The sequence below is a fragment of the Trachypithecus francoisi genome, unplaced genomic scaffold, assembly GCF_009764315.1.
Source record: "Trachypithecus francoisi isolate TF-2019V2 unplaced genomic scaffold, Tfra_2.0 Lachesis_group10, whole genome shotgun sequence".
NCBI lineage: Eukaryota > Metazoa > Chordata > Mammalia > Primates > Cercopithecidae > Trachypithecus > Trachypithecus francoisi.
The window spans coordinates 15,794,850-15,816,345 of NW_022681455.1; the positions used below are offsets into that span (position 1 = coordinate 15,794,850).

Consider the following 21,496-nt stretch of genomic DNA (forward strand, 5'->3'; position numbering starts at 1 on the left):
CCCACCACCATCCCCTGCCCGCTCAGGGCAGGTGCTTCCACCCAACGCCAGCCTACCTGCCAGCTCTTACTCTTAAGTGCCATCTACTGGACTGCGACCCGAGCTGCGCCACCAAATAAAAATCTGCTACAAAAAGGGCTTAGTGCTAGTCCACAAGATGAGCGCCCTGGGATCTCCACACCCTCAGCTCCATAGGAGATAAGGTGTTAGGTGTCAGCTCTTAGAGCCAATTCATCACTACAATAAGCATCATCTGAGAAAGCCACTGCACAGAAGCTATCCATAACCAAGGAACCTCTATAGCATTTTGGCTCTCTGGAAGAACCCAGAAACAAAGGCAAATGATAATACACAACATATACCACAGTCATACCCTTAAGGAAAAAAAGAAGAAACAAGTCACATCCAAATGATGGCAAAGTCAAAATAAAAAGAGACAGCTTCCTCAAATGAGAAGGAATTAGTGTAAGAACTCTGGCAGTACAAAAAGCCAGAGTGTTCTGGCACCTCAAAGGATCACATTAGCTCTCTAGCAATGGATCCTGACCAGACTGAAATGTATAGGATGGCAGATAAAGATTAAAAATATGTATTGCATCTAAACTCAACAAGATCCAAGAAAAAAGTTGAAATCCAATACAAAGAAACCAGAAAACCGATTCAGCATATGATAGACGAGATAGCTATATTAAGATAGAAACAAACAGAACTGCTTGAATTCTAAAATTTACTAAAGGAATTTTAAAATATAGTTAATAGGCTAGTCAAAGCAGAAGAAAGAATTACAGAGCCTGTAGACCAGTCATTCAAATTAACCAAGTCAGACAAAAATAAAGAAAATGGAATTTCTAAAAAATGAACAAAGCCTTCAAGAAATATGGGATTATGTAAAGCAAACAAATCTTTCACTTACTAGCATTCCTGAGAGAGAAGAAAAAGTAAGCAACTTGGAAAACATATTTGAGGGAATAATCCAGGAAAATTTTCCCAATCTTGACAGAGAAGCTGAAATCTAGAATCAAGAAATTCAGAGACTCCTGTGAGATAATTACATAAGATGACATCCCCAAGACATATAGTCATCAGACTAAGGTCAACATGAAAGCAAAAATCATAAAGAAAGCTAGAGAAAAGGGCTATATTACCTATAGAGGAAAACCCATCAGGCTAACAGTGGACTTCTCAGCTGAAGCTTTACACTCAGAAGAGACTGGGGGCCTATTTTTAGCCTCCTTAAAAAAAAAAACTTGCCAGCCAAGAATTTTATATCCTGTTCATCTAAGCTTCATAAACAAAGAAGAAATGAAATCTTTCCCAGACAAGCAGACACAAAGGGAATGTATCACCATCAGACTGGACCTACAGGAAATGCTCAACGGAGTTCTAAACATGGAAATGAAAGAATGATACCTGCTACCATGAAAGCACACATAAGCACAAAGCTCAGACCCTACAAAGCAATTACACAATCAAGATTACAAAGCAACTAGCTAACAACACTATTAAAGGAACAAAACTTCACATATCAATATTAACCTTGAAAGGAAACAGCCTAAATCCCCCACTTAAAAGATACATCGTGGCAAGTTAGATTAAAAAAACAAGATCCAACCTCTGTTACCTTCAAGAGACCTATCTCATATGTAATGACACCCATAGGCTCAGAATAAAGGGATGGAAAATGGAAATGGAAAACAAAAAAGAGCAGAAGTTGCTACTCTTGTATCAGATTAAAAAAAGTTTAAACCAAGAACAGTAAAAAAAAAAAAAAAAAAGAAGGGTACAACATAATGATAAAGAGCTCGATTCAATAAGAAGATATTGTATCCTAAATACATATGTACCCAACATCATAGGATCCAGATTTATAAACTACTACCAGAACCTAAAAAAAGAGATAGCCATACAATAACAGTGGGGGACTTCAACACCTTACCAGCAGCACTAGACAGATCATGGCACAAAACTAACAAAGATTTGGACATAAATTAGACTGTCAACCTAATGGACCTAATGGACATCTACAGAATACTCCACCCAACTACCACAGTATATACATTCTTCTCATCTGTGCATTGAACAGTCTGTAAAATTGACCACATGCTCAACCATAAGCAGGTCCCAATAAATTCAAAACAATCAAAATCATATCAAGCATCTTCTCAGACCACAGTGGAATAAAATCAAAATAAATACCAAGAGGAACCCTAAGAACCACATAAGTACATGGAAACTAAACAACCTGCTCCTGAATGACTTCTGGGTAAACAATGAAATTAAGGCAGAGATCAAAAAAATTAATTGAATCAAATGAAAATAAAGACCCAACATACCAAAACCTCTGAGATACAGCAAAAGCAGTATTAAGAAGAAAATTCACAGTGCTCAATGCCTACACCAAAACACACAAAGATCTCAAATTAACAACCTAACACCACACTTAAAAGAACTAGAAAGACAAGAATTAAACCCAAAACTAGCAGAAGAAATAATTATGATCAGAGCAGAACTAAATGAAATTGAGACCAAAAAACCATACAAAGTATCAACAACACAAAAGGTTGATTATTTGAAAAGATAAACAAGATTGACAGACTGCTGGCTAGATTAACCAAGAAAAAAAGGAAAGAGATTCAAATAAGCACTATCAGAAATGACAAAAATGACACAACTGACACCGCAGAAAGACAAAAGATCAGAGACTACCAATAACATCTCTATGTGCACAAATTAGAAGACCTAGAGGAAACAGATTAATTCCAGAAACACATCACCTTCCAGAATGGATCAGAAAGAAATTGAAATTCTGAACAGACCAATAACAAGTTAAAACATTCAATCAGTAAAAAAAAAAAAAAAAAAAAAAAAAAAATCTACCAACCAAAAAAAGTCCTAGACCAGATGGATTTACGGCTAAATTCCACCAGGTATGCAAAGAACTGGTACTGATCTTAGTGAAACTATTCCAAAAAACTGAAGAGTGGGGATTTCTCCTTCACCTCATTCTATGCAACTAGTATTATTCTGATTCCAAAACCTAGCGATGACATAACAAAAAAGGAAAACTACAGGTCAACATATCTGATAAACACAGACACAGAAATTCTCAACAAAATGCTATCAAGCCAAATCCAACAGCACATCTAAGAGATAGTTCACCATGATCAAGTGGGTTTTATCCCTGGGATGCAAGGATGGTTCAACAAACACAAATCAATAAATGTGATTTATCACATAAACAGAGTTAAAAGCAAAAATAACATGATCTCAATAGACACAGAAAAGGCATTTGATAAAATTCAACATCCCTTCATAATGAAAATCCTCAACAAATAAGGCATCGAAGGAACATACCTGAAAATAGTAAGAGCCATATATGACAAACTCACAGCCAACATAATACTGAACAGGCAATAGTTGAAAGCATTCCCCCTAAGAACTGGAACAAGACAAGGATGTCCACTCCCACCACTCCTATTCAACATAATACTGGAAGTCCTAGCTGAAGCAATCAAGCATGAGAAAGAAATACAAGGTATCCAAATAGGAAAAGATGAAGACACATTAATTATCTCTGCTGACAACACGACTATATATCCAGAAAACCCTAAAGAATCCTCCAAAAGACTCATAGACCTGATAAATAACTTCAGTAACTTTTCAGCATACAAAAGCAATGTACAAAAATCCGTAACATCAACTCATTTGAGAAACTAAAAAATAAAAATTAAAAAATAAATAAAAATAAAATCACAGCATTTTTACACACCAACAACGTTCAATCTGAGAACCAGATCAAGAACTCAATCACATTTACAACAGATAAATACACACACACACACACACCCACACATATACAATACCTAGTATATATAACCAAGGAAGTGAAAGATCTCTACAAAGAGAACTGTAAAACACTGATGAAAGAAATCATAGATTACACAAATGGAAAAACATTCCATGCTCATGGATTAGAAGAGTCGATATCATTAAAATGACCACAATACCAAAGCAATCTACAGATTCAATGCAATTCCCATCAAATTACCAATGGCATTTTCCACAAAATCAGAAAAAAAAAATCTAAAATTCACATGGAACCAAAAAAAGAGCCTGAATAGCCAAAGCAAACCAAAGCAAAAAGAACAAACTTAGAAGCATCACATTACCTGACTTCAAACCATACTGCAAGGCTATAGTAACCAAAACATCATTGTACTAGTATAAAAATAGACACACAGATCAATGCAACAGGACAGAGAACCCAGAAATAAAGTCACACAGCTACAACTAACTGATCTTCAACAATGTCAACAAAAATAAACAATGGGGAAAGGACATCCTACTCAATAAATGGTGCAAGGAAAACTGGCTAGCCATTTATGGATGAACAAAACTGGACCCCTACCTCTTATCATTTACAAAAATTAGCTCAAGCTTAAAGACTTACATGTAAGACCTCAAAGCATAAAAACTCTAGAAGAAAACCCAGAAAAAAACCCTTCTGGGCATTGGCCTAAGCAAAGAATTTATGACTAAGACCTCAAAAACAACTGCGACAAAAATTGACAAATGGGACTTAAACTAAAGAGCTTCTGCACAGCCAAAAAAAACAATTAACACAATAAACAGACAACCTACAGAATGAGAGAAAGTATTTGCAAACTATGCATCAACAAAAGACTAATATCCAGAATCTATAAGGAACTTAAAACAAATGAACAAGAAAAAACCACATTAAAAAGTGAGCAAAGGATATGAATAGACTCTTCTCAAATGAAGACATACGAGCAGCCAACAAAGATGAAAAAAATGCTCAACATCACTAATCATCAGAGCAATGCAAATTAAAACCACAATGAGATACACACAATCTCATGCCAGTCAGATGTGAAAAATGATACATGAACAAAATGATAACATCAATACCATTACCATTTTTTATCTACCAGTGGTAGATATAAAACAGAAAGGAACCAATAAGAAATTCTGGAGATTAAAAGTCTAATAACTGAAATGAATAATTCACTGGAGGAGTTCCAAAGCACATTTGAGTAGAAGAAAGAATCAACATGATTGAAGATAAAACAATTTAAATTATCAAAATTAACAAATGTTTACCTAGACTGACTAAGGAAAAAAAGATTCAAGTTACTAAAACTATAATGAAGTGGGACTATTACTATGAATCTTACAGAAATAAAAAGGATTATAAGAGAGTGCTATGAACAATGTATGCTAACAAACTGGATAACCTAGCTGAACTGGACAAGTTCCGACAAACACAAAACATACCAAGACTGAATCCTGAAGAAATGAGAAATTTAATTAGTAATAAAAAACCTCAAGATGAAAAACGCTGGACTTGATTGCTTCACTGGTGAATTCTACCAAACATTTAAAAAAGAACCAACATCGACCATTCTGAAATTCTTTTAAAAAAGAAAATGAAGAGGAAGGAATAAATCCTAACTCATTCTATAACCCAGCATTACTCTAATACCAAAGCCAAAGACATACAAGAAAAGGAAACTACAGACCAATACTCCTTATGAATACTAACGCAAAAATCCTCAACAAAATACTGGCAAACTAAATTCTGCAGCATGTTAAAAGCATTATACACAATTTCCAAGTGGGATTTATTCCTGGAATGCAAGAATGGCCCAAAATATGAAAATCTGTCAATGTAATAATATACCAGATTGGTAGAACGAAAGGAAAAAAACACATGGTCATCCCAATTCAAGCAGAAAAATTATTTTAAAAAATTCAACATCCTTTCATGATAAAAACATTAAAACTAGAAGTAGAAGGGAACAATATCAACATAATAAAAATTCATAGTTAACATTATACTCAATGTTGACAGACTGAAAGCTTTTCCTGTAAGATCAGGATCAAGAGAAGGAACAAGACAAGGATGCCTGCTCTTTCCACTTTGACTCAACACAGTACTGGATGGTCTAGCCAGAGCAATTAGGCAAGAAAAAGAAAGAAAAGGCATTCAAATTGGAATGAATGAAGTAAAATGATCTCTATTCATAAATGATATGATCTTATATGCAGAAAACCCTGAAAGTTCCACACAAAAAACTATCAGGATAAAGGAACTCAGCAAAGTATGATACTAAATCAACACACAAGTCAGTTGTTTCTACATACTACCAATAAATAATTCACAAAAGCAATTAAGAAAACAATTTCATATGTGATAGCAACAAAAAAAAATACTTGGGAATTAACAAAGATGATGAAAGACTCACACAATGAAAACTACAAAACAATATTGAAAGAAATTAAAGGCCGGGCGCGGTGGCTCAAGCCTGTAATCCCAGCACTTTGGGAGGCCGAGACGGGCGGATCACGAGGTCAGGAGATCGAGACCATCCTGGCTAACACGGTGAAACCCCGTCTCTACTAAAATATACAAAAAACTAGCCGGGCGAGGTGGCAGGCGCCTGTAGTCCCAGCTACTTGGGAGGCTGAGGCAGGAGAATGGCGTGAACCCGGGAGGCGCAGCTTGCAGTGAGCTGAGATCCGGCCACTGCACTCCAGCCAATAAATAGAAAAAGCACTCCATGTTAATGGATTGGAATACTTAACATTGTTATCTGTAATAAGCAAAATGACCACAGATTCAATTTAATCCCAATCGAAATCCCAATGACGTTCTTTGCAAACAACAGAAAATACATCTTAAAATTCATATGAAATCTAAATGACCTTCAACAGCCAAAACAATCTTGACAAGAAAAACTCTTAGAAGAAAACACAGGGGAAACTCCTCACACTCATTAGAGTAGCTATAACAAAAAACAAGAAAATAGCGAGCATTGGTGAGGATAGGAAGAAATTAGAACCTTTATACAATACAGATGGGAAAGTAAAATGATACAGTCACTATGGAAAACAGTATGGTGTTTTCAGAAAGAATAAAACACAGAATTACCATATGATCCAATAATTCTACAGCTGGGTATATACCCAAAGGAACTGAAAGCAAGGTGCCAAAAAGATACTTGTCACTCATGTTCCTAGCAGCATTATTTAGAACAGCCAAAAAGTGGAAGCAACTCAAGTGTCCATCAACAGATGAATAAACAAAATATGGTACATACTTACAACAGAACATTCAGCTTTTCAAAGAAAGAAAATTCTGACACATGCTACAACATAAACTTTGAAAACATTATGGTAAATGAAATAAGCCGGTCACACACAAAAGTACTTTATATGATGTTCCTAGAATAGTCAAATTCACAGAGAAAGAAAATAGAATGATGGTTGCCTGGGATGGAGAGGAGGGAGTAGAAATGAGAGTTGTTGGTTAATAGGTACAGAGTTTCCATTTTGCAAGATGGAAAGAGTTTTTGGGATTGGATGCACAACCATGTGAATATACTCAGCACTACTCAATTTAAGAATGGTTAAGACAAATTTTATGTTATGTATACTGCATTTTTAAAATTAAAAATAGGATTTAAATATTTGCTATTTAAAATGGTCTTTCCCACATTCAATTTTTGTTCCAATGGGAAAAGACTGTTTCAGAGCAATGTATGGACCCATTATTGAAACCCTCCTATAGATGTAAATTTTCCACATTAACTCCCAAAATGCAATGCCATCCCCAAAAAAATACCACACAAAAAATCGATAGCTCTAACATAAATTTTTCAGTAAAATGAAGCGATTTCAACTAAGTTTCTAGAGAAAAAATAAAGACAAAATGTAAATAGTAAACAATATGTTACTGATTAATTTGTACTACACTTCCTTTCATGTTCATTTCTGTTCTTCACGCAACAAAACAAAGGAAGAAAATATCATATTAAGTGCTTTTCACTTCAGAGAAGGAAAATCTCTAGATTTAGCAACCATAAAAAGAAACCCAATGAAGAACCAGAAAGGAGAAAGGAAAATGTAGGTATTAGAGATTGTGTCATAACAAATACAGATAAGGAAAAGCAGTACACCCTCTCCCACATACATCTTTACCACACAGCCGTCAAATGGCACATTAGTAAGCACAGAACTATGTATAATGACATACTTTAACCATATACTGTATTTATTTATTGAGATGGAGTTTCGCTCTTGTTGCCCAGGCTGGAGGATAATGGCACGATCTCAGCTCACCGCAACCTCTGCCGAGACGACACCATGGCACTCCAGTGATTCTCCTGCCTCAGAAGGGATTCTCCTGCCTCAGCCCCCCGAGTAGCTAGGATTACAGGCCTGCACCACTAGGCCCAGCTAATTTTTGTATCTTTAGTAAGAGACAGGGTTTCACTATGTTGGCCAGTCTGGTCTCAAACTCCTGACATCAAGTGATCTGCCTGCCTCAACCTCCCAAAACGCTGGGATTACAGGCATGAGCAACCGTGACCGGCCTCATTGTGGTTTTGATTTGCGTTTCTGTGAAGACTAACAATGTTGAGCATCTTTCCATGTGCTTATTGGTTATTTGCATATCTTCTTTTGAGGAATGTCTATTCAAATTTTTTGTCTATCTTTTCATGGGGTTATTTGTCTTTTTATTGTTAAGTTATCAAAGTTCTTTATATATTCGGGAAACATGTCGTTCCTCATATACATGATCTGCAAATACTTTCTCACATTCTATGTTTTGTCACTTCACTATCTTGATGGTGTTGATGCACAAGAGTATTTAATTTTGACCAAGTCCATTGTGTCTAATTTTTATCTTGTTTGTGCTTTTGACGTTATATCTAAAAAGACCACATATTTTAATATTAACCTCCACATCAATAAAAGAATGGACTGGAAAAGAAATGACATAAGAATCAAAGTGAAAAACCAAAATTATCGGGGCCTCAAATCCAGAATCATTTTTCTTCTAACAAAGAAGCGATACATATTATCAATAAACATAATAAAGTATTGACTTGTAAATACCATACTGATCTGTCTGCTCAAAGTTTGAATGGACTTTGTACTAATGAGTAGAAAGTGAAAGCTCTCAAGGAAAATAATACACAAATAATTCCCAATCACTGCATTAAAGTAAAATTTAGCTATTTTAAGGTTTTTAACCTATAAAATTAAAAGATATTTTTGGTCAGTAAAACAGTCAGAAGTATAACCTTCCTCTACAAATGAAAACACTTACCTGCTAAGTAATTCTAATCCAGCAGAGTACTTTGGCAAAAATGGAACAGTCCTGCCCAAAAGAAACACTTATTAAAACTGTTCTTGATTTAGCCAACTGAAAAAAAAAAAAGGTACATACAAGAATTTTGACATTGTCAATTGTAATATATTTTAAAGTCACCAATGACAATTATTAAACTTTTAGAGAAATGTGTTTTATTTCAGAGTTAATGTACTGTAACACACTATCAACCATCATTTTGTCCCAGAGATTGTCTTCAGCATACAATACAATAAATGATTTAATATAATGTTGGATAAGAACAAATACATAAGATCAAAGTTCATCTCTAGGTTGAAAATGAAATCTGGTCACATGCTTTACTTTATTAAAAAAATGGACAAACAGCACAATCCTGGTGTTTTCATATAAAACAGGTAACATAGCTAAAGAGGCTCATTTGCCAAGTAGTATTTCATTATTAATTTGCTTTTCAATAATTCAGGACTTTTAATTTTGCTCTTATACAAATTAAAAATGACTAATTTTGATCAAATAATACTCACTGATTGTCAGAGTAAAACAATTATACTTTACCATTTTTTCAACCATTTCACAATTTTATTGGAAAATTTTCCGTTACAAAATTTAGAAAGAACCAATAAATTATTTTGTAGTCAGATGCACTCAACAAATCTAAGGTTCATTAATATAATTACACAATTATGAACACAACCAAATGTTGTATGAAATTTAAGTCACAGTAACTTAAAATCTTAGCACAAGCTTACCTGGGTTTGCTTTTCACTTTTGCTTCTCTTGACTTGTCACTTAAAGTCTTCAGCCTATAATTCAATATAAAATATAATATTTTTACAAGTCAAGAGATTATTACTATTATTATTTTTTGAGACAGGGTCTCACTCTGTTGCCCAGGCTGGAGTGCAGTGACATGTACATGACTGACTGCAGCCTCAACCTCCTGGGCCCAAGTGATCCTCCCACCTCATCCTCCTGAGTAGCTGGGACTACAGTCACCCGCCACCAAGCCTGGGTAATTTCTTTTTTTATTTAGTGGAGACAGAGTCTGGCTATGTTGCCCAAGCTGGTCTCAAACCCCATGCCTCAAATGATCCTCCTGCCTCAGCCGCCTACCAAAATGCTGGGATTACAGGCATGAGCCACCCCACCCACCCCAGAGATTTTTCAACCACAAATTTTCACATGTTAAAATTTTAGGTCAGATAAGCTACTTTCGTTTTTTTAAGCAAGAATTAAGTACCTCAAAAGACAACAAATATTTGAGTGTTTACTATATGTTAGATACCACAAACGGAAAAATCTGTAGCAAATTTTTTTTTTTTTTAAAGAGATGGTCTCACTCTGTTGCCCAGGCTAGAGTATAGTGGTGCGATTATAGCTTACTATAACCTCAAACTCTTGGGATCAAGCAATCCTCCCACCTCAGCCTCCTGGGTAACAAGGACTACAGGTATGTGCCACCATGCCCAGCTATTTGTTTCACTTTTATTTTGGTCTCACTATGGTGCCCAATCTGGTCTCTAACTCCTGTCCTCAAGTGATCTTCCCACCTCAGCCCCTGCAAAAAGCTGGGATTACAGGTGTGCACTAGTAATCCCAGGCCTTATTTTCATATTCTCACTTATCTCAAGTCCCTTTTTTAGAAACAAAGATTCCTAAATGTGATCAGACCACAGAAACATAATTTATCTGGCATCTTTAGAAAAAGTAATGTTCCACATAGGAGAAATCAATAGGTAACAAAGATATCTAAGCAGCACACTTCATTAAGTAGATGCTACCCAGGCATTCAAATCTCTTTAAGCGCCACGGTATTTGAAATTTTAGTGGAGAAAAAGCTTTTTAAAATATATCGCAAACTTCTTTCATTAAAGAGGATTTAGCATATCTCATTTAACATTTTGGGATAACTCAGGATCAGTATTAAGAACATCATTGACTACATTTTGCAGCAAAACAGTACTCTTCCCTGATACTTCTGAGCTAGAAATGCATCTTCATCTATTAAGCTGAAACCAATCTATGGTAGCTTTGTGTCTGTTTGGGCTTTTATGTTTACTTTTCCTAAATTTTCTTTCTCTACCATTGGCCACCTGGCTGTCAGCTCTCACTCACTGCTTCTCACTGCTTCTGCTAGCTATTTAACTCTAGCAGTCTCCTCCCCTCTACTTGCTGCTTTTAAATTATTGCACTGGAAAACAGATAAATGGGCTAGAGCTGCATATATAGAATTAACAGGCTCTTTTAAGTGTAAAATATTATGTTCATAAACTATACAATATATTTTCACTTCACTGGTCCAGTTTTATTTTGGCTGTGGACTCTGTTACAGATAACTGAGGTTGTCAATAAGTGAGAGCTACAGTATGTGGTAATATGTAAAATGAGATATCATGTACACATTCTTCTCAATCACTTCAACAAATATTCATTTGTAAATAGAAACTGAAAATAGAGGCCACAGTACTACTGCTAGCCCCTACAAAGTCTTTGTAAAAACAGAAATGGTGTTCCTTCCTCCAGACACTTTACTACCATCAGCCAGAAACTGTCCTAATATACAAGTTGACTCTTGCATGAATGACTCAACTATGCATTGTACAGTGTACAACCTGCACAACTATGCCTGCTGGTTCTGAAACAGGATTCCATCTTTTCTGTCTATAATGTCTGATTAAGCACCATATGCGGACTTCTGATAAACTGCATTTTTTTAAACCAAATTAGAATGCCAATGTCATACAAAGAGTTTCATATTACTCTATGATCTTTTTCAAAAAATAAAATATTGACAAGATCAATTCCTCTGCAAAATTCAAAAGATTCAGCAATCTGTTTAATACAAAAGTAATTTGCATATTTCTCTAGATAAGTCTAGGAAATTATGTAAAAGTCTAATATAAATTTCTAAGCTTATCTTGGAAACTAGTAAATCTGGTTTAAACCAAGATTAAGCAAAAGCTGAGGAAAACAATTTCTATGGCCATGCTCTACCATTTGCACTATAAAATTTGATCAAAATATTTAGAACATCTTAAGCAAAATTATCCTAGTTATATACAGCAGTACATCATACTCAAAATGATTCTCGCATTATTTTTAGTGATTCAGGACAATTCTATACAGTTGAGGGTGAAAGGGAATTCCTAAGATCCTCTTTGGACTACTCTAATTATATGATCTAGCAAATCTCTAAGTTGGTATTTCAACTATTTATTTCTAAAACAAACTTTTAATTTCTTAATTGTAATATGCCAAGTTTGGGATTCTCTTCTCTGTCCCCTCATCTCCTCCCCGCCACCCACAAAAAGAAAAATCTAGTTTGAAATGAAAGGGAAAAAAGGAGTGTTACAGGAAACAGAAAGTAAAATTGTTGGAAGATTCAATAAAAGCTTTCCCACGTGGCTCTTTAACAGTCATGTTTTAAAAATTGGTCTTTAACCAAATTTAATGTGTCAAACTTATCTGATCTGGATTTGAACAAACCAACTGTAAAAAGTCATTTCTAAGAAGAAGACATCTGATTATGGACTGCATAATCGATAATATCAAAAAATTTGTGTTAATTTTATTAGCTATGATATCGGCATTGCATTTATGTAATGTGTTTCTTTTAGTGATGCAAGCTGACATATCACAGGTATAGTAGGCAAGTCTGACATTTACATTATAAATAAAGCGAGAGACAAGGCAAACATGGGAATATCTGAAAATTATTGAATCTGAGTTACTGATATATGTGGTTCATTGTGTTATTCTATTTGTCTGTGTGTTTGAAACTTTGTAAAAAGCAATTTTTTTTGAGACAAGGTCTTGCTGCATCACCCAGATGGAGTGCAACGGAGCAATCATAGCTCACTGCAGTCTCAAGCTCCTGGCCTCAAGCGATCCTCCTACCTTAGCATCTCGAATAGCTGGGACTACAGGCTCACACCACCACACCTAGCTAGCTTTTAAAAATCCTTTGTAGAGACAGGGGTCTCCCAATGTTGCCCAGGCTGGTCTTGAACTCTTGGGCTCAAGCTATCCTCCCACCTCAGCCTCCCCAAGTGCTGGGATTAGAAGCATGAACCACCATACCCAGCCAAAAAACATTTTTAATAACAAAAACAATCTTTTAGGTATTCATCTTTTCTCACTACATCTTCTCCAAATAAATTGCCAATGTGCCAAAATGCAGAAAAGAAACTGTTGAAGAAAACAAAGTAGCCGTAGGAAAGTTGGAAATAGTCATCTTTTTCCCTGCTAAAAAACAAAGTAAAAAACAAAGTAGCTATAGGAAAGTAAAACAAAGTTAAAAAAAAAAAGTAAAAAAAAAGTAGCTATAGGAAAGTTGAAAATAGTCATCTTTTTGCCTGCTAAACTTTCTTGTTTCCAACTATTAAGATGAAAAATACAAAAGATCAGATATACTTAAGAAAGTAACAAAAAACTAAAAAGGTACTTTCTGAAATAACATCCTCAAAACCCAGAATTCACCTGAAATTAGCCCACTATTTTTATTTTGGGCTAACTCCAGTTTCTCTGGAGAACTTATTCTGTCCTGGAAACAATCCACTCATAAAGTCTGTTTAATGTCCTACAATATCATGACATGCTGTGAAGGGAATATTGATCCGGGGGAATATTCCAGTTTCCTCAAATGTAAAATGGTAGTATTATATTCAACCATAAAGATGTGCCAAAATAATTCAACAACATTCCAAATGTGACCTTGTGGCATTCTGGAAACTATAGAGCTACTTTCAAATGAACGTTATAATAAAGGTGATCCCCATCAAGAAAGTTGAGAAACCAGTGTACTACATTACTGGGCTAAGGTGAAATAAAGTAGAGGTTCCCAATGTGCCTACAAAAGGCTCGCCCAGCCCTATTCTTGGTCTTCTCCCAAGTACCATACACCCATGAACACATAAGTGCTGTGTGAGCATATTAATATAGAGACTAAGTGAGCCATCTGACAATTATTTTCTACTGACAACTTTCAAGTTCAAAGCACTAAACCTCAAATTCGTCATAACGTTCAATAATTTTATTTTTAGATCTCTCCAACAACTTCACCTTAATTTGACACCAGCATATTTATGTCTTTGATCTTTGTAGAAAATACTAAAATGGAGGCTTCTTACTGAAAAAGGGGGGTGATTCACAAAACTGCTTAGACAAAAAGTGCAAAAAGATGTAGATAAGCCTGGGCAACATGGCAAAATCCTGTCTCTACCAAATATACACAAATTAGCCAGGCGTGGTGGTGTATGCCTATAGTCCCAGCTACTTGGAAGGCTGAGGTGGGAGGATTGCTTGAACCCAGGAGGTTGAGGCTGCAGTGAGCCATGAGCATACCACAGCACTCCAGCCTGAGTGACAGAGTGAGACCCTGTCTCGGAGCAAAAAAGAAAAGAAAAAGATGTACATAAATAGAATGATGCATTGAGTACTACAACGGCTGATGAGATCTGCCGGTGACTCAACAGGGTGGGGAACCTGCAAGACGCTTCATTTATTTGTACCTCAATTTCCAACTGTCTACATCATTGGCTATTAGGAAAGGTGAGGACGATTGCTTTAAAGCACCACAGAGATATATGAATTAGCATATTTTGTCATAAGGCACATCCAATCTATTACATTTTCACATCAGTGTTCATCAATTTTTTCTCTCTCTTAAGCGAGATCAGGGAAAAGCCAAAGCCTCAATCACACTTAAAACTGTAAATGACCTAAGGTCCAAAGCCTACGAAATTCACACAAAAGCTGCTCAGACTCAGGAAAGAAAGATGAATTTAGACTATCTTCATCCTAATGCCTTTATCCTAAATCCCAAATACATGGCTTCAAGTTCTCACCTCTCACCTGAGCGCATCTGAAATTTCCAACTGCTTCTCAGCTGTCAAGCAGTTAGCTCACCACAAATTCACCGTTAACTGTTCTTTCTCTCTCAAACCTATTCTTAAATTCTTTAATGTTGGCATATACCATTTATCTAAGATACCTCCAAATTCACATTCTCAATTTCTGCACCTTTTTCATCTCCCACTGCTGTCTAATCTGTCCAGTGCCTAACACATCCATTCCCTCCTTTAAACTTCTATCAGCACTGGCTTACCCTTTCACCTGGACCTTCATTACAGGCTCCTAAATAATCTCCCTCTACCCCATCCCCAATCTTCCTATCACACGGCCTCTCATGTTAATCTCCCTCTACCCCATCCCCAATCTTGCTATCACAAGGCTTCTCACGTTATTCTTCCAGAAATACAGAAATATTTTTCCAGAAATACAGGTAGGCCATCTTCTCCTCAGCCTGATTTTTAGCCACAGAACTTACGGCCTTCTAGATATTCTAGACCTTCTGCTACTAGAACGAGAGTAAGGATCTTACTTGCTATCTGGTTTGTTCTCTGCTATATCCCCAGTACCTGAAATAGTGTCTGCTACATAGTAAGCACTCAATAAATATTTGACAAATTAATTAAGCAAAGCATTTAAGATATTCTATTGTCAGGCACTAAACTTCCTTTCCAGCTTCATCTCCCAGGACTGCTTCCATCTCTGAAATGCGCTTATCCAAATCTATCGCAATTTCTCCTCATTCTTCAAGGCCTAGTTTTAGAAACCCCCTCCTCTTTGAAGCCTTCTGTAAATGCATCCTAACTAATGACTCTTCCCTCGGACTCACATACCACACTATTTGTGTATTTAACATTCTGTTCATTCTGCTTTGCTTTACATCAGCACCAGTCTAGGGCATCTGGTGGGCAGAGACTGTTTTAGTCACCTTTGTACCTGCAGGATCTGGCCCAATATATAGACACCACTTAGGAAAGACTAGGAAAAACTGAGTATATGCGCTCTCAAATGTTTTTTTAGCTTCTAAGAAAAAGGACACTTTGAGTGCCCAGTCTAGTGTCTGGCACTGGCACTTAATAGGAACTCAGTAGATATTTATTAAATCAAGTTGAATATTGAGATTCTTTTCATTTTATTAAGAAGATGGTTAATCCTGGAGTAGTCAACATTTCAAGCAACACTTCACCATTTAACACATGGTGGTTTAGATGACTGGCTCCTCCCATTTTGTGCAGGTTTTGGTAGACACTACAAGGACAGAAGAAGAGAGAATGAGGACACCGGGCAGGGGTGGAGGTGGGGGGCGGGGTCAGTGAGGGCTTTGAGGGGGAAATACCCACTGTCTAGTTGCAACAATAGCAGGTTTTTTATCCCTAACCACAGGAACCCAGTGCATCACAAACAGGAAACACCAGCCTGTGACAGGCAGCTGTAAACCCATCAGTAAATCCGATTTTCAGTTCCCTGAAGGGTTTGCATGTCAAATACCTCAATCCTGAGACCTTTGGTCATAACAGCTCAAAAGGTGAAAGTCAAAGACCAGAGTGGCTTCGAAGCATGTACTTCGGTATGTCCAAAAGGTTCCCCGAGAGCTCAAGTCAATCTCTGTAAAAAGGGATATTTTATGTGAACTCTCCAAAAGGCTCCAAGAATTCTGACTCAGTTAAATCAAATTACAACTCACTTTAGGTGAGGGGAAAAGATCTTTGAGTGAAGCTCAGAACCAGCCTTCTTCAGTCTGTGGCCAAGCTGGCCTACCACCCAATTAAGGCAGAAAGAATGTGATGTAATCACTAGTTGTTCTCAATGTTGACATAATTGTTACTACGCATAAAAATTTACAAAAAAGGCCATTAAGTCCATGGACAACCTAGAGTTCCTCCCAAACCACCAGTAATCTCTACACTGCCCTTAAAGAATAATGATCTTAAGCTGCACTTTTTCTAAGTTTGAATGGAATGTAGAAATTCATCCTCATTGGACATGATTTCACCACCAAAGTGACATTCTCTTATGAGACTGATAAGGAATCGTCCTATTTTACTAAAAATGAAAAAAAGTAAGTTTGTCTAGAGTTAGGGCCTTCATATGAGTTTTCAGAAAGTGAAAATGATCAGAGAAGCTCTGAAGAGAGGATGCTGCTCTGGGTGACAGCGGGTGGTTGGAGCTGCACTGGCCACACTGAAGGAGCCCAGAAATGCCTGAGGCCTTCCATTCAGTCCCTGGGGCAACGTGCACACCTGGTGTTTCCAATTAGTTTAGAAGGCAGCTGCTCTGGTTTCCACACACTTGCTCTGCCACCAAGTGTTCTACAGAAACGCCAAGTCCAATGAGATAGCTCTGGGTGGCCAGGGTCATGTCTTTTCCATTTTTTCTTTCTTTTTTTTTTTTTTTTTTTTTTTTTTGAAACGGAGTCTTGCTCTGTCGCCCAGGCTGGAGTGCAGTGGCCGGATCTCAGCTCACTGCAAGCTCCGCCTCCCGGGTTCCCGCCATTCTCCTGCCTCAGCCTCCCGAGTAGCTGGGACTACAGGCGCCCGCCACCTCGCCCGGCTAGTTTTTTGTATTTTTTAGTAGAGACGGGGTTTCACCATGTTAGCCAGGATGGTCTCGATCTCCTGACCTTGTGATCCGCCCGTCTCGGCCTCCCAAAGTGCTGGGATTACAGGCTTGAGCCACCGCGCCCGGCCTTTCTTTCTTTTTTAAGAGATGAAGTTTCTTTCTTTCTTTTTTTTTTTTTTGAGACGGAGTCTTGCTCTGTCGTCCAGTCTGGAGTGCAGTGGTGTGATCTCGGCTCACTGCAACCTCTGTCTCCTGGATTCAAGACATTCTCCTGCCTCAGCCTCCTAAGTAGTTGGGATTACAGACGCGCGCCACCATGGCCAGCTAATTTTTATATTTTTTAGTAGAGATGGGGTTTCACCACGTTGGCCAGGCTGGTCTTGAACTCCTGACCTCGTGATCTGCCCGTTTCCGCCTCCCAAAGTGCTGAGATTACAGGCGTGAGTCATCATGCCCAGACAAGAGAAGGGGTTTCTTTGTGTTGCCCAGGCTTGTCTTGAACTCCTGGGCTTGAGGGATCCTCCTGCCTCAGCCTCCTAAGTAGCTGGGACAACAAAAAAGCTTCCCCATGTGGCTCTTTAACAGTCATCTGTTTCAAAAATTGGTTTTTAAACAAATTTAATGTATGAAACTTATCTGATCTGGATTTGAACAAACCAACTGTAAAAAGTCATTTCTAAAAACAAAAGAAATCTGATTATGGACTGTATAATTGATAATATAAAAGAATTAGTGTTAATTTTATTAGCTGTGATATCAGCATTGCATTTATGTAATGTGTTTCTTTTTTAGTGATGCAGGTCATGTCTCTTTAATCTTTGAATTCCACATTACCAACATATAATAAACACATGAATCCTGTGTTTACTGCCATCGTTTCTCCTCATGGCAAAAATACTCAGTTATGTAAAGTAGGTCAATCTCAAGCTGAATATGGAAAAGTTTAATTGAACAGATTAGGTGTAGGAAATTGAGGACCTGAAGAAAGTGAACATCAGGCACTAGAGGTACGGGTCTACTGGGAGACTGACATCACTCGGAGATGAGTTATTTCTCCATCAGGTGACAGGCTAATGGCACACACTGACAGTCCAGTGGTTTGTCAGCTGAAAGTGACGTGTACAGGAGAAAGCCAACAAAGGACCTAATGAAGCCCTCTCAGGATGTCTAGCTCCAAAACGGCCCCAGGCTACGGCATCTTTAAGAAGTCAAGTCAGTTTCCAAGGGGTTCTAACCAGATCCCTTTGGCATGTCTCTCCCTAACTAAACTCTAAACGTTTAGGGTTACCCTGATCTCCCAGGATGCTTTGTACCCCGGCAGTCCAGAGCCCAGTCCAGAATCTACATTCCTGGGTAAAACGCCTTCTTACAAAGGTCAGGGGCATGAATGCTTCTGAGGCAACCATGTGACCTACAGAGTTATAGTAACTACAAGATGGCCTGTTATGCCATCAAGGAATTCCATGAAATACTAACAGGAGAATAATAGTCACTCTCATGCTACAAATGGGCCATTGCAGCATCACACCAAAAGGTTTTCAATACAATAATTTATGCTCTGAAAAGAAGGTACTTTTACTAAATAGGGAGAACAAAATGTAAGCATGCAAGCACACCCATCAGTGAATGACTCCGAGCATCCATAACTAACTTTCTAAACACCAAAATAACAAAAATGATTGACAGGTGTTAAGTGCTCAAGCGTTTGACAGTTTGTTGTTATTCAACGCCCAATACGCAAATAGTATTAACATTCTTGTCCAATAAGATAAAATTTTGGCTAACAATCTTTCTCATTAGAAATTCAAACAAGGCTGGGAGCAGTGACTGATACCTATAATCCCACCACTTTAGGAAGCCTAAGAGGGAGGATCGCTTGCACCCAGGAGTTGGGGGCTGCAGTGAGCTATGATAGCGCCACTGCACTCCAGCGTGGGCGACAGGGAGAGACCTTGTCACTTTAAAAAAAGGGGGGGTGGGCCGGGTACGATGGCTCACGCCTGTAATCCCAGCACTTTGGGAGGCCGAGGCAGGTGGATCACAAGGTCAGGAGTTCGAGACCAGCCTGGCCAACACAGCGAAACCCGTCTCTACTAAAAAATACAAAAATTAGCCAGGCGTGGTGGCGGGCGCCTATAGTCCCAGCTACTCGGGAGGTGGAGGCAGGAGAATTGCTTGAATCCGGGAGGCAGCGGTTGCAGTGAGCTGAGATCACACCACTGCACTCCAGCTTGGGCGACAGAGCAAGACTCCATCTCAATAAAAAAGGGGGGGGGTGGGGAGGTGGGGGGATAGAAATTTAAAACAGTATGAGTGAAAATGCTCTCACATTCAGTGTATCCTCCAACATTTGTAAGCTCCAACATTTGTAAGGATTTGTAAGCTAAAGTTGAAAGATCTTTTTCAAAGATCTTTTTCATTTTAAAGGAATGAAAAAATTAAAATGAACTACGCACTAAGTAACACTACTGACGTAATGTTTACTTCGTGTTTTACATGTTACTTCATTAATCCTTGTAATAACCTTTTAAGTACCATCATTATCCCCATTTTACAGTAGCGGAAACAGTACACTGAGGAAAGGCAGCTAACTACGTTTGGTTTAGTGGTTGAGCCAGGATGCCTAGGCAATCTGACGCCGGAGTCTCGGTCTGTGGTTCCCAGGCGTCGGTGCCCATTGGAATCCCCTGGGGATCTTTAAAACGCCGTCTCCAGGCACTCTGGTTAACAGGTATGGGGTGAGACCTGGGCATCAGAACTCTGAAAGTTTCCCAGGTGATTCTAAGCAAAGTTTGGGAACCGCTGGATATTAATAGCATTCCTAGAGTTCTGTTGCTTCTCCTGCTTAAGAGCGCCTTCGCCCAGGCGCTGAGCTCACGGCAAAGGTAGAGAAAGAACGCTAACGGGGAGGGGCGGCCAGCTTTGCCAAGGGTTAAACCGACCGGCTAGCCGAGCGTGAAAGCCGAGCCGCGGCGCGGAAGGCTCGGGCCGGAGAGTGCGCGCTACTGTGTGGGGCGATCCGACCCGGGGAGGGCGGCGGGCCCAGCTCCAGGTGCGCACGAGCAGGTGTCAGCTGGGCCAAGGGGCGCAGGCCACTGTGCCGCGGGGACGGAAGCGGTGAGGCACGCTGGCTTCTCACATGACTCCCCTCCAGGGCCCGGCTGATGTTGCCGGGAGGGGACTGCAGGGTCCCACACCCCCCTCCCCGGGAGCTCCGCTACGCCGCCGAGCGCCTCCCGGTCCTGGGGGTGCGCGTCAGAGGCGGCCCGCAGGGACCTAAGTTTCTTTGCGCCGCCCAACGCAAGGACGCCGGGAAGTTCGTTACTTTCCTCGGCGGGGCGGGGCGGGGCGGGACGGACCCCGGACCGAGACGCGGGGAAGGGAGCGAGGCACGGGCATCCCAGGCGCGGCCCGGCCCCCTCAGGTCCCTTTTCGTCGCCCACCGTATACCCACCCGGAGGTGAAATCCTGCTGCACGCTCAGCAGCCGCTCGCGCAGGGTCTCCAGCATTGCCGCCGCTGCCGCCGGTCTCCTCTCCTCAGGCCTCCGGCTGCTGCTGCCTCTGTCGCCCCCTGGGTCGCACGCCGCCCACCCCGCGCCCCGCACTCCCACTGCCGGCCCCGCCCCCGGTCTGGTCCTCGCCTCGCGCCGCAGTCCCAGCCCCTTCCGCGTTCCCGCCCCGCGCGCGCCAGGCTCGCGCAGCCGCAGTGGACTGCGCCCGGCTCGGGCTGCGGAAAAGGGGCGGGTCTTCCCCCAGCAGAGAGGGCCAGTACCTGCTCCGCTGCTTCCTAGCCCGCACCAGGCCTTCTCGTTTTTTTTTTTTGTTTTGTTTTGTTTTGTTTTGTTTTTTTCTTTAAAATGGAAGCGGCATCATGAAAGGATGCTTTAGCTCGAAGCCTCCTTTGAGGAAAGCGTTGGCTTTTACAG

At 39.3% G+C, this 21,496-nt stretch overlaps 1 protein-coding gene across 4 annotated transcripts in view; it reads right to left on the bottom strand.

The window, feature by feature from the left end:
• Positions 1–21,252, bottom strand: part of DTNBP1 (dystrobrevin binding protein 1) — a 154,592-nt gene extending 133,340 nt beyond the window's left edge. The window contains exons 1-3 of one of the 4 annotated variants that reach the window (XM_033216297.1): positions 21,024–21,236; positions 9,910–9,963; positions 9,137–9,187 (exon numbers count right to left, since the gene is read on the bottom strand). In XM_033216297.1, the coding sequence (XP_033072188.1) occupies positions 9,137–9,187; positions 9,910–9,963; positions 21,024–21,079 (161 nt within the window). In that variant the 5' untranslated portion in view covers positions 21,080–21,236. Of the gene's footprint in view, positions 1–3,354; positions 3,374–9,136; positions 9,188–9,909; positions 9,964–21,023 lie in introns of those variants that run through there. The other 3 variants (XM_033216296.1, XM_033216298.1, XM_033216299.1) reach the window with 3 other exon arrangements.
• Positions 21,253–21,496: the final 244 nt, after the last annotated feature.